Below are 15,058 nucleotides of genomic sequence, written 5' to 3' on the forward strand. Positions count from 1 at the left end.
AAAACACTCCACAGAGCCCCCACTACTATAACTTGCAGCCGACGTAACCCTCAGGTTCTTTCAAGGTCGCCAACAGTGTATAATTTCCCCCATTGTAAGGGAATCTCCTCAGCAACTCCTTCTCCTCCTGTACCCAACCAAGTAGAATTTATAAATGGTAGATGTTATGTGTAACAGGGCGAGGCCTTAATACCCCTAGAGAAACCGCCCACAAGGACAATTCCTCCCACTTCTCTATGAAGTATTAATGCCTCTCCACCCGCCTTGTCCACAGACTGTGATAACTCACAGACCGGAACAACGCGCGCGGTATATTATATTAAATACTATCCTACTACAACAAGTGCTTACTAACACCTGTCAGACTGACATCCCTGGCCTACTACTACTGCAATATATGATGTGTACAGCACATCCGGTGATGTACACAAAAGCCCAGACACCACCTACGGGTGACACTCACTATATACTCGTCGCAGACACGTCTGGCGAACAACTACGCACTACTGGCCGACATGAAGCCTCTCAGCCTTCAATGGTGTGCGTGGCTACTACCATTACCATACAGTTTACTACTGAAACTATACAAAAGATGGTGGGGGCACACAGCCACCCAAAAAAACACACTGGTGACCACAGCCACCAACAGCAACAACGGGACGAAACAATAACGCGTCCCTCCGCGTCGCCACACCCGAGTGGACGAACGCACAACAAGAAATGCAGCCCCAACCGGCTACACTTTCCTCAGGACAACAAGCCCATTGTCCTACACAGCCACGGTCTACCCAGTAGCAAGCCAGCTACTCAACAGGAAGGCACAACTCCCAGACCAATGACTAGCGAGTAACAAGATAAGCCCAGCAACACGAATCTCCCTAACACTGTGCCAGACCGACGAGAGTGCGTGTCTATCTCCGCTGAAGGCTACCTCTGTACTGACTCCCGCTTGCAACGAGAAGCGAGAAGAAAGAGGGGGGTTGTCTGCTCAGCAGAACAGCCCGAGGGGCCCGCGATGGGTGGCCATAGGCTTCACATATAATAATATAATAAATTAAAGGGGATTAAGACGGTGCCCATCACAATATATATATATATATATATATATATATATATATATATATATATATATATATATATATATATATATATATATATATATATATATATATATATATATATATATATATATATATATATATATATATATATATATATATATATATATATATATATATATATATATATATATATATATATATATATATATATATATATATATATATATATATATATATATATATATATATATATATATATATATATATATATATATATATATATATATATATATATATATATATATATATATATATATATATATATATATATATATATATATATATATATATATATATATATATATATATATATATATATATATATATATATATATATATATATATATATATATATATATATATATATATATATATATATATATATATATATATATATATATATATATATATATATATATATATATATATATATATATATATATATATATATATATATATATATATATATATATATGAATAATAACCATATATATATATATATATATATATATATATATATATATATATATATATATATATATATATATATATATATATATATATATATATATATATATATATATATATATATATATATATATATATATATATATATATATATATATATATGAATAATAACGTCATTTCGAGAGTAGGAGACTTCCTGGTCTTCTTAGCATCACTAGGCAACACTGCAGGGCGTTTTGGTGGCATGTTGAGCGAGGGAAGACGAGCTGTTGCTGACGCTGTTATTGACTTGAACCAGGGGGAGTGAGTGGTGCGCATTTTGTCCACGAGAGGCGCTGGTGTATTCGAAAGTCTGTCGGCTTGCCTGATACGGCGGGGCTTTCAAACTTGGAAAAAATTATCTGGATAAAATTTCGTTACAGTGAGTTTGGTATTCATTAAACGAGCAGATGGTAGTAAAAGGAAACCTTCGTTGAAGCAAAATTTCGTTGTGTGAACCTTCGTTAAGCAGGGGTTGTCTGTACACGAAAACATGACACAAATGGAAAATGATCATATATATCAAAATATAAAATATAACTTCTAATGTTCTTATCCACTTGTTTGGACCAGATGTGATCTATAAGGGTAGCAGTGTTACCAGTAACTCTATTGGGTTTAGTAGTCATGGGAAATAAGGAAAATTTATACATCAAACTTAGAAAATCGATTAGGTGGGGAGTATTCTGATTAAGTAAACTAATATTCCAATGTGTGTGTGTGTGTGTGTGTGTGTGTGTGTGTGTGTGTGTGTGTGTGTGTGTGTGTGTGTGTGTACCCTACGGAACAAGCTCAGAGCTCATTATTTCTGATCTTCGGATAGGCCTGAGACCAGGCACACACCACACACCGGGACAACAAGGTCACTACTCCTAAATTTACATCCCGTACCTACTCACTGCTAGGTGAACAGGGGCTACACGTGAAAGGAGACTCACCCAAATATCTCCACCCGGCTGGGGAATCGAATCCTCTAGCTTGTGATCCAGCGCTCCACCCCGGCTGGGGAATAGCTGAACCCCGGTCCTCTAGCTTGTGAAGCCAGCGCTCTAACTACTGAGCTACCGGGCGTGTGTGTGTGTGTGTATTTACCTAGCTGTAGTTTTACAGGGCCTGGGCTTTATGCTCGTGTGTGTGTGTGTGTGTGTGTGTGTGTGTGTGTGTGTGTGTGTGTGTGTGTGTGTGTGTGTGTGTGTGTGTGTGTGTGTGTGTGTGTGTGTGTGTGTGTGTGTGTGTGTGTGTGTGTGTGGTGTGTGGGTGTGGTGGTGTGCGTGGTGTGGCGAAGCGTGGTGGGCGAAGCGTGGTGTGGCGAAGCGTGGTGGGCGAAGCGTGGTGTGGCGAAGCGTGGCGAAGCGTGGTGTGGCGAAGCGTGGCGAAGCGTGGCGTGGCGTGGCGTGGCGTGGCGTGGCGTGGCGTGGCGTGGTGTGTTTGTAAGGTGGCGAGTGACACTGCTGTTTGTATTTCAGGCCACATCTTACAACACCAGCGTCCAGGGAGTGTGGCGATGGCGATGGCGGTGGTGGTGGTATAAATGTGTGTGTGGTGTGCTGATGTATCTCTGTGCCAGCATCACCATGAGGAGGAGCAGGGCGTGGAACAGATATGCACTGGAGCCACTGTCTGCTGTGGTGCCCCATTTCAAAACATCCACTGCAGGAGTGGTTGTGGAGGTGATGAAGTTTGGTGGAGTAGCAAAAAATAACAGAACTTACGACATTTTGAAGGTTTCCGATGGTTCCATTGCCAAGCGAGGCCAAAAACAGAACCATATCCTTGTCAAAGTGTTTCATAATGATGGACGTGATTGGCCCGACGGTGGAACGTGGTGTGTTGGTGCAGGGTGTTGACTTCATGGGGTGTGTTGAGGGTGCAGTGTTCTCAACAAGGATGGTTTGCATATGTGTTCGAGAGGAGGGTGGCACCCTGGTCTGGCAGTGCTTCTGTCAATGGAAACCTCACCATTGGCATGTTTTAAGGGCATTTATAAGACAGTTTGGCATGTTTAGAAGACATTTTAAGATAGTTTGGTATGTTTTGAAGGTATTTTAACACAATTTGGCATGTTTTAAGGGCATTTTAAGACAGTTTAGCATGTTTTAAAGACATTTTAAGAGTTTGCCATGTTTTGAGGGCTTTTAAGACAATGGCATGTTTTTTGGACATTTTAAGACAGTTTGGCATGTTTTGAGGGCATTTTTAAAATATCTCAAAAACATGCCACTGTTTTTTGGACATTTTAAGACAGTTTGGCATGTTTTGAGGGCATTTTAAAATATCTCAAAACATGCCACTGTCTAAACACACCCTAAACACATGCCAAACGGTCTTAAAATGCAAAACATCCCAAACTGTCTTAAAACCCTACAATCATCCCAAACTGTCTTAAATAACAAAAATATGCCAAACTGTCTTAAAATGCTCACACATTATACCACTGTCTTAAAATACCCTAAATCATGCCAGTCTAAAAATACCCTAAAAACATACAAAACAAAACTGTCTTAAAATGCCCTCAAAACATGCCCAACTGTCTTAAAATACCCTAAATACATGCCAGTCTAAAAATACCCTAAAAAACACAACTCTTAAAATGCCCTCAAAACATGCCTCTGTCTTAAAATGCCCTCAAAACATGCCTCTATCTTAAAATGCCCTCAAAACATGCCACCTCCACCTCCTCCTTCATTCATCCACCTCCACCTCCACTTATCCACCTCTACATCCACTTCTCCACATATCCACCTTCTCCATCTCCACTTCTACTTATCTACCTCTCCACTTCCACTTCTCCATTTCTCCACCTCCACCTCCACTTCTCCACCTACAAACATTACTGACCTTTGCTCCACCATTTCCCTCGTGAACTCCAACACATCAGAATCCACATTCAGTGCTAGTGGAGTGGCAGGTGGAGCAGGTGGAGTGGCTGTGGTGGCAGCAGCAGCAGTGACTGAGGCTGGTGTGTCCTCCACCAACCTGTGGAGTGTGCAAAGTGGAGTGAAGGAGTTTGTAAAGACAGACAGACAGACAGACAGACAGACAGACAGACAGACTGACATTCCATTCCTACGCTGATGACCACCCTACATCTTTCCACGTCTTTTCAGAGACGACCAACCCTCCAGGATGTCAACAGACCACACAGGGACGCCACAGAACGCCTGATTTCCGATCTTTCTAAGATTTCCGATTGGGGCAGAAAAAATCTAATAGTTTTTAATGCCTCAAAAACTCAATTCCTCCATCTATCAACTCAACACAACCTTCCAGACAACTATCCCCACTTCTTCAATGACACTCAACTGTCTCCCTCTTCTACACTGAATAGCCTCAGTCTGTCCTTTATTCGTAATCTTAACTGGAAACTTCACATCTCATCTCTTGCTAAAATAGCTTCTATGAAGTTGGGCGTTCTGAGGCGTCTCCACCAGTTTTTCTCGCCCCTCCAACTGCTAACTCTGTACAAGGGCCTTATCCGCCCCTGTATGGAGTACTCTTTGCATGTTTGGGGGGTTCCAGTCACACAGTTTTACTAGATAGGGTGGAATCAAGAGCTTTTCATCTCATCAACTCCCCTCCTCTGACTGACTGTCTTCAGCCTCTTTCTCAGCGCCGGAATGTTGCATCTCTTTTTATCTTTTATCGCTATTTTCATGCTAACTGCTCTACTGATCTTGCTAACTGCATACCTCCCCTCCTCTTGCTGCCTCGCTGCACAAGGCTTTCTTCTTCCTCTCATCCCTATTCTGTCCAACTCTCTAATGCAAGAGTTTACCAGTACTCTCAATCATTCACAACTTTCACTGGTAAACTCTGAACTCCCTCCCTGCATCTGTATTTGAAAATTCCTGACTTGTTTCTTTTAAGAGGGAGGTATCGAGGCATTTGCTCCAGAATTTTGGCTGACACTTTTCCCTTTGTAGAGACCCACCTCTCAAGTGGGCCTTCATATATAAAAAAAAAAAAAAAAAAAAAAAAAAGACAGCTAGATAGACAGACAGATAGATAGAGACAGACAAACTGACAGAGAGACAGATAGATAGATAGATAGATAGATAGATAGATAGACAGACAGACAAGACCCGGTATCACTGACAGGACGGACGGACGGACACACTACAGAAATGCCTTTAGTGTCAAAAGATGCAACAGTTTGATGGTGGTGGTGGTGGTGGCAGCAGCGGCAGAAGCAATGATGATGATAATTATGGTGATGGTGGGACTTACATCTGTGCCTGGTCTGGTTTGGGGTCACTAGCCATCCTGAAGAGCAGTCTGCGCTGACAAGAGCTGACCTTCTCACACTCCAGCCCTGTGAGACGCATCAACTTGCCGTCCTGGGAAACACACCATTATTTCACTGTCTGTTCCTGCACTGTGCTAACCCCTTCACTGCCATCACCCACTGCCCTACTCATTCATTCACTGCCAAACTGTATTCAAATGCCCAAAAACTATGCCAAACTGTCTTCAAATACCCTAAAAAACATGCCAAGCTGTCTTAAAATGCCATAAAAACATGCCAAAATGTCTTAAAATGCCCAAAAACCATGGCAAACTCTTGAAATGTCCTAAAAAGAACATGCCAAACTGTCAAATACCCTAAAAAACAAGCAAAACTGTCTTAAAATGCCCAAAAACCATGGCAAGCTATCTTAAAATGATCTGAAAGCATGCCAAACTATCTTAAAAATGCCCTATAAACATGCCAAATGGTCTTAAAATGCCCTAAAAACATGCCATCTTAAAATGCCCTATAAACATGCCAAAACTGTCTTAAAATGCCCTAAAAAAATCCCTAACTCTTAAAATGCCCTAAAAACATGCCAAACTGTCTTAAAATGCCCTAAAATAAACATGATCTAGTTCATTCTGGTGACAATTTGGTGATTTTCTACAGCTTAAGAAACTCATGTGGTCGATTAAAATAATTAATTTTTTGCCCTCCACAGACCCTTACTAATGTCAATAAAATGGTCTAATGGTACACAAATCTCAAGGTAAAAATGTGTCCCAGTACTGAAGGGGTTAAAATAGTGAAGACTGAGGCCATTAACCTTGTGACCCTTGCTAATGTCAATAAAATGGTCCAATGGTACACAAATCTCATGGTAAAAATGTGTCCCAGTACTGAAGGGATTAAAATAGTGAAGACTGTGGCCATTAATCTTGTGCCCTCCATAGACCCTTCCCAATGTCAATAAAATGGTCTAATGGTACACAAATCTCAAGGTAAAAATGTGTCCCAATACTAAAGGGATTAAAATAGTGAAGACTGGCCATTAACTTTGTGACCCTTGCTAATGTCAATAAAATGGTCTAATGGCACACAAATCTCAAGGTAAAATGTGTCCCAGTACTGAAGGGATTAAAATAGTGAAGACTGACCATTAATCTTGTGCCCTCTATACACCCTTCCTAATGTCAATAAAATGGTCTAATGGCACACAAATCTCAAGGTAAAAATGTGTCCCAATACTAAAGGGATTAAAATAGTGAAGACTGGCCATTAACTTTGTAACCCTTGCTAATGTCAATAAAATGGTCTAATGGCACACAAATCTCAAGGTAAAAATGTGTCCCATTACTGAAGGGGCTAACACTTCAAACCTGTAGAGTGAGAGAGCAGTACATCACCATTAAAGTCACCAGTGAAGGCACCAATCAACACACCTTTAGCTCAAGCACCACCAGAGAAAGCTGTCCGTCCACCAGCACCAGGATGTCCACCTCTGAGCTTCCAATGGCACCAAACAGCCTCTGATGCTCCTCCTCCTCCACCTCTCTTGGGTCACTCACAAACTGCTCAAGGGAAGAGAGACAGGTAAGGTGGAGGTAACAAGCTAATCATAATAGTCACTCAGGTGTGTTTGTCTACCTGTTTCTTCTCTCTCTCTCTCTCTTAGTTTTCTTTATTTTCTTCTTTATATTGCTCGCTCTCTCTCTCTCTCTAGTTTTCTTTATTTCTTTATGTTGCTCGCTTGCTCTCTCTCTCTCTCTCTCTCTCTCTCTCTCTCTCTCTCTCTCTCTCTCTCTCTCACAGACTGACCTCTTCAAATCGGGAAGAGGTGTTGGTGCCGTCACTAACCCTCAGAACAGCTCGAGCTTATCTTCCAATGGATAAACAGTATTCTTCACAAGCTGCAACACAAACAACAAGCTACAACACACACACACACACACACACACACACACACACTGTACTCGCCTCCCAAGCCACTCCCCCCCATGGGACGCAGCACCCACCTCTCCATCCTGTGGACACCCACCCCCACCACCTCGGTTCCCAGGTCAACTGTCACCAGATCCTACAGGCCCATGCCTGACTCCGCCATGAGGGAATTTGGGCAGTGGCTGACACATCACCCGTGGACCGAGGTACTGGATGAGGAAGACGTTCACACAAAATGGCGGAACTACTTCACTACCACAACGGAAGCCTTCCATCACCACTTCACCGCCAAGAACATCACAGTGGACCCATCTGATGCCCCTTGGATGACGCCCTGCATCAAACGACTCCTTCATCAGCGTGACAGGGCTTTCCACTCTAGCCCTGACCAGTACAGGAGATTAAGGAACAGAGTTATCAGGGAGATCAAAACAGCCAAGGCAAGCTACTACCCAGACAAAATTCACCATCTCAAGCTTGCTGACAACAGACAGTGGTACGACAAGATTAAGTCTTTGTGTGGTTTACAAAAACAAGCCTCTTCTCTTCCCTGTATTTCACACCTTTCACCTGACAACGCGGCCGAAGAGATTAACGGTCACTTCGCTGCGATCTGTCAGACACTCCCTCCCCTTCACTCTACTACTCTCCCAGCCTACCTCCCTGCCTCCTCCCCTCCACCCCCTGTCCAGGAGGTTGATGTTTACAGGAAGCTTCTTAAATTTAAACTAAACAGATCCACCACTCCCACTGACTTCCCATCAAAATTTACAGAGAATTTGCCCCACAACTTGCCACACCCTTCGCTCTATCATCAACGCCTCCCTTTCTCAACATTCCTGCCCCGATGAGTGGAAGACATCTTACGTCACCCCCCTCCCCAAAACTTCCAATCCACAGTCACTGAATGATCTAAGACCAGTCGCCATCACCCCTATACCCAGCCTTATCTGTGAAGATTTTGTGTTCGACTGGGCCTATAACAAAATTTGTAACTCTCTTGACACACAACAATTTGGTAATATTAAATCCACCTCCACATCTCACTACCTTGTCAGCTTCCTGGAATTCGTCCACAGCCACCTGGACAAACGCAACACTTCTCTAGCTATTGCTTTTGTGGACTTCAGAAAGGCCTTTGATCTTGTTGATCACACTGTTGTGATAAAGAAAGCCATCACTCTGGGTCTCTCTCCCTACCTGATAGCGTGGCTGGCAGACTTCCTCACGGGAAGGCGTCAGGCCGTTCGTTATCAGGGCTCTGTCTCCTCTTTCCAACAGCTCACATGTGGGGTCCCTCAGGGGACCAAGATGGGTCCTCTGTGCTTCCTCATCCTTATCAACGATGCTCTCGTCCACACCCCCCACCGCTGGAAGTATGTGGATGACTGCACCGTGGGCTTACCCGTCAACAACACCAACCCAGACTTCTCAGCACTTCAGTCCACTCTTAACCAACTACAGACGTGGACGGAGGACAACAAAATGACCATCAACCACACCAAAACCGTGGTGATGCACATTTGTACCTCCACAGCAGCAGCCCCCCCTCCCCAGCTATCTGTGGGCCCTCACTCCCTCCAGGTGGTCCGCAGCACCAAGCTTCTAGGTGTCTTGGTGGATGATCAATTATCATGGAAGGAGCATGTTTCCACCATCATCAAGTCAGCCTCATACAAGATCTATATGCTGCGCCGACTCAGGTCACTGGGTGCACCGGCAGATGAACTGAGGGGAGTGTACCTCACCTTTATTCTCCCTAAGCTCATGTACACCTCCCCAGCGTGGTCCTCCTCCCTGAACCTCACACAACGGCAACAGCTGAGAGGGTTCAGAAGAGGGCGTGCAGGGTCATCTTTGGGCCTGCCTGAGTCTGCCGAGGCTGGCCACAAGACACCAGGAAGCCTTGGAAAAATTTAGGGAAGGGCTGCTGCATCATCCACGTCTCCACCACCTGCTACCCCCAGACGTGCCTCTCCCCTGCCCGCACCACCCGACACCAGAATCGCGTGGCGCCCTTAAGAGCATCGCGCACTGACCGGTAACACCTTAGCGCGGTGCCCATTATGGTGCGAGCCATAAATAAATCAAACAATTAAATCAATAAGTTAATTCTTGGTTAAGTTAGATTTATAGTTAGGATAAGGATTTCATTGTTTTAATGTCCCCCCCCTGTACATTTTCAGTGTAAACTTTTTGTGGCACTGCCAAATTAATAAACCGTATATTATTATTATTATTATTATTATTATTATTATTACTACACACACTTAAACAAGATCTATGAGTGGAGCAGGAAGTGGAAATTGGAGTATAATGCCAAGAAATGCCACATAATGGAACTAGGAAAGAGTAAGAGAAGACCAGTATGGAACTATTTGATGGGAGAGGAACAAATAATGAAGACTATGAGGAAAAAGATCTTGGAGTGATCATACAAGAAAATCTGACCCCTGATAAACACATAAGCAAGATATTTGGACTATCATATAAGATGCTGACTAATATAAGAGTGGCATTTCATTACATGGATAAAGATATGATGATAAAAATCATCACAAGCATGATACACCCAAGGCTGGAATATGCAGCAATGGTATGGTCTCCGAGCTCTGAAAAGGATATAAGAAAATTGGAAAGGATACAGAAGATTGCTACAAAGATGGTGCTGGAATTAAAGGACCTCACATATGAAGGACGACTGAAGGAAATGGGACTGCCAACCTTACAAGATAAAAGAGAATGCAGGGACCTAATAACAATGTATAAGATAGTAAATGATATTGAAAAGATAAACAAGGAAGACCTGATGCTGTTGACGGAAGAAGATGGAAGGACAAGAGGACATGAAAAGAAGATCAGGATGAGGCAGTGTGTGATGGATATTGGAAAATATAGTTTTCCACATAGAACGGTGGAAAAGTGGAATGCATTATATTATGAAATTGTTACAGCATAACTTTGAAGAAAAACTAGATAAATGGAGATATGGAGACAGGACACTATGAGCCCCACTCAACTAGGTAAATACACACACACACACATGCCAAAAAAAATGCCAAATCATCTTAAAATGCCCTCAAAACATGCCAAACTCTTAAAATACCCTCAAAACATGCCAATCTTAAAATGCTCTCAAAACATGCCGAAACATTTTAAAATGCCCAGAAAACATGCCAAACTGTCTTAAAATGCCCTCAAAACAAGCCACTGTCTTAAAATACCCTCAAAACATGCCAAACTCTTAAAATGTCCTAAAAACATGCTAAGCTCTTAAAATGCCCTTAAAACATGCCAAATTGTCTTAAAATGTCCTAGAAACATACAAAACCTTTAAAAAAAAAAGCCCTCAAAACATACCAAACTGTTTTAAAATGTCCTAAAAACATGCAACACCTTTAAAAAAAAAAGCCCTCAAAACATGCCAAACTGTCTTAAAATGCCCTCAGAACATGCCAAACTGTCTTAAAATACCCTTGTAGTGAAAAAAAAAAAAAAATAAATAAATAAATAAATAAATAAATAAATAAATAAATAAATAAATAAATAAATAAATATACATACATACATACATACATATATATATATATATATATATATATATATATATATATATATATATATATATATATATATATATATATATATATACACACACACACACACACACACACACACACACACACACACACACACACACACACACACACACACACATTAAACAAAAAGAGGATTGTGAAATACTACAGGAAGACTTAAACAAGATCTGGAAATGGAGCAAAAAATGGGAGATGGAATTCAATGTGGACAAAAGCCATGTCATGGAAATGGGAAAAAGTGAAAGACGACCAGTGGGAATCTATAAGATGGGAGATGGAGTAGAACTAGAAAAAGTAAAAAAGGAAAAGGACTTGGGAGTGACAATGGAAGAAAATAATCAACCGGTAAGCCATATTGATAGAATTTTCAGAGAGACGTATAATTTGCTAAGGAATATTGGAGTAGAATTTCACTATATGGACAAGGAAATGATGAAGAAATTGATAAGTACTAAAATAAGACCTAGATTGGAATATGCAGGAGTTGTGTGGACTCCCCATAAAAAGAAACACATAAGAAAATTAGAGAGACTACAAAAAATGGCTACAAGAATGGTTCCAGAATTTAAAAGGATGACATATGAGGAGAGACTAAAGGCTATGGATCTACCAACCTTAGAGCAGAGAAGAGAGAGAGGGGATCTGATACAAGTTTATAAATTGATTAACGGAATGGATGAAGTGGATAATGAGAAACTGACCCTGAGAGAAGAATATGACTTTAGAAGCACAAGATCGCATAGTAAGAAACTAAGGAAGGGACGATGTCTGAGAGATGTTAAAAAATTTAGTTTCCCGCAAAGATGTGTTGAGACTTGGAACAGTTTGGGTGAGGAAGTGGTGTCAGCAAAGAGTGTACATAGTTTTAAAGAAAAATTGGATAAGTGTAGATATGGAGACGGGACCACACGAGCATAAAGCCCAGGCCCTGTAAAACTACAACTAGGTAAATACAACTAGGTAAATACACACACACACACACACACACACACACACACACACACACACACACACACACACACACACACACACACACACACACACACACACTGGCAATAGAGAATACAGGGTTCTTTCCCATCCAGGTGTGCAATGTTCAGCACAGGCAGATCCAGCAGAGTCGGTGCTGCGGCCACATCATCACTTTCTGCACCAAACTGCCCCAGGGAAGCCAGAGAGTACAGGTAGGCCAGGTGTTGGCTGAACTCAAAGGTGCAACTGTCACTGGCCCACCAAGCAAAGAGTGCCTCGGCCACCTCCTCCACATTGCTTTTGTCCCAGGAACCACCCACCATTAGTGTGCTGCCTTACCAACCACCACCACCACCACCACCACAAGCATCACCAATTATCTACTACCACCACCACCACCACCACCACCAACTATCTACCCCAGTAGTCCTCAACATGGGGGGTGTGTGTTCACTAATCAGGCGTCACTGATTTCTAAGGGGGACACAACCCCTTTTGAAAAACCATGAATTTGTTTAATATTATTTGCCTTCCCTTAATGAAAGCATGGTAGAGTTAGAGAAATGTATGAAAATGCTAAAATGTTGCCCTTCTAATGAGTGAGGGAATTGTATACAGGTAATCTCCATTTACACAATAGATGAGTTCCAAGAGGCATTGTGTAAAACAAACTTGTAATTCTCGTAAGAGACAATAAATAATAGGGGGGATGCGAGATGTGGTCCAAATTGTATGTAAGCAAACCGATCGCGCAAATTTAATTAATTATAATATTTTTCGATCACACATTAACGAAAACGCATAAATCAAACATGCGTAAATCAAGAGTTACCTGTGCAGGGATGCAGGGACATGGAGGGAAGGACACAATGATACAGTGGGGAGGGTGGCAGTGAAAGGTGAGGAGCCACTGGTACAGCACCTCTCTCCACAACTACCATTATCTATCACAGCAACACAGCAACACATGAGGCACTTACCAATGGTGAGGTGTCCATTGACAGAAGCACTGTGCCAGACCAGGGTGCTGCCCTCCTCTCCAACACATTTGCAAACCATCCTTGTTGAGAACACAGCACCCTCAACACACCCCATGAAGTCAACACCCTGCAGCACCAACACACCCCATCAAGTCAACACCCTGCAACACAAAACACCACCCACTCTGTCACCACCACTACCACAACTGAGTGGATTACCTGCAAAGAGAGTGGATTACCTGTCAAACTGAGTGGATTACCTCATCAAACTGAGTGGATTACCTGTCAAACTGAGTGGATTACCTCATCACAAACATCACCACTTGTACCTTTCCTAACTCAAATTTTTAACCCCTTCAAAATGGCCAAAGGAAGATTAATAGCACACCACAACCACCACACCACCACCACTGTACCACAACACCACTCACACACTTTTCTCCATTTATCCAACCCTTCTCTCTTTGAACAGTGCTGTGTATTTACCTAGTTGCATTGTACAGGGACGAGCGGGGCTCATAGTGTCCTGTCTCCATATGTCCATTTATCAAGTTTTTCTCGAAAGTTTTGTGTGTGTGTGTGTTTCACTGTTTGATCTGCTGCAGTCTCTGACGAGACAGCCAGACGTTACCCTACGGAGCGAGCTCAGAGCTCATTATTTCCGATCTTCAGATAGGCCTGAGACCAGGCACACACCGGGACAACAAGGTCACAACTCCTCGATTTACATCCTGTACCTACTCACTGCTAGGTGAACAGGGGCTACACATGAAAGGAGACACACCCAAATATCTCCACTCGGCCGGGGAATCGAACCCTGGTCCTCTGGCTTGTGAAGCCAGCACTCTAACCACTGTGTGTGTGTGTGTGTGTGTGTGTGTGTGTGTGTGTGTGTGTGTGTGTGTGTGTGTGTGTGTGTGTGTGTGTGTGTGTGTGTGTGTGTATTACAGGGCCCGAGCTAAGCTCTCTGTGTCCTGTCTCCTTGTCCATTCCTGTCATATCTCTCTTTCATCTGATTGACACACACCGCGTCAACGACATCACTGCTCAGTTTATTCCACTTATCAATGCTACGATGCGGGAAACTATTTTCTCACGTCATTTAGACAGATGTCTTTTATTAGCTTTTTTCCATGTCCTTGGAGCTGATTACTTGTGGTCACCTTTATCAACTCTCTGTCCAGTATGTCAATCTTGTTCACCAATTTATACATAGTTATCATGTCTCCTCTTATTCTTCTCTCTTCAAATGTGGTCAGTCCCAGCTTCCTCAGTCTTTCCTCAAAGTCTAACTCCTGAGTCCTGGTACCATCCTTGTTGCCAGCCTCTGTACCCTTTCTACCTTCTTCACATTTTTCTTCATATGCGGTGACCAGACACAAGCTGCATATTCTAACTGGGGTCCTATTAAGGAACGGTGGAAAAGTGGAATGCATTATATTATGAAATTGTTACAGCATAACTTTGAAGAAAAACTAGATAAATGGAGATATGGAGACAGGACACTATGAGCCCCACTCAACTAGGTAAATACACACACACACACATGCCAAAAAATGCCAAATCATCTTAAAATGCCCTCAAAACATGCCAAACTCTTAAAATACCCTCAAAACATGCCAATCTTAAAATGCTCTCAAAACATGCCAAAACATTTTAAAATGCCCAGAAAACATGCCAAACTGTCTTAAAATGCCCTCAAAACAA

The 15,058-nt window shown here is 42.2% G+C and overlaps 1 protein-coding gene across 1 annotated transcript; it reads right to left on the reverse strand.

The window, feature by feature from the left end:
• Window positions 1-3,048: 3,048 nt before the first annotated feature.
• On the reverse strand, window positions 3,049-13,511 carry LOC123500346. The gene is made up of 5 exons (XM_045249049.1): window positions 13,352-13,511; window positions 7,302-7,430; window positions 5,856-5,965; window positions 4,467-4,604; window positions 3,049-3,568 (listed from the first exon to the last, which is right to left on the reverse strand). The coding sequence occupies exons 1-5, from the start codon at window positions 13,367-13,369 to the stop codon at window positions 3,478-3,480; spliced, it is 486 nt and encodes a 161-aa protein (XP_045104984.1). The 5' UTR covers window positions 13,370-13,511; the 3' UTR covers window positions 3,049-3,477.
• Between the last annotated feature and the right edge of the window lie 1,547 nt (window positions 13,512-15,058).

Source organism: Portunus trituberculatus, unplaced genomic scaffold (assembly GCF_017591435.1).
Source record: "Portunus trituberculatus isolate SZX2019 unplaced genomic scaffold, ASM1759143v1 PGA_scaffold_204__15_contigs__length_355038, whole genome shotgun sequence".
Lineage (NCBI taxonomy): Eukaryota > Metazoa > Arthropoda > Malacostraca > Decapoda > Portunidae > Portunus > Portunus trituberculatus.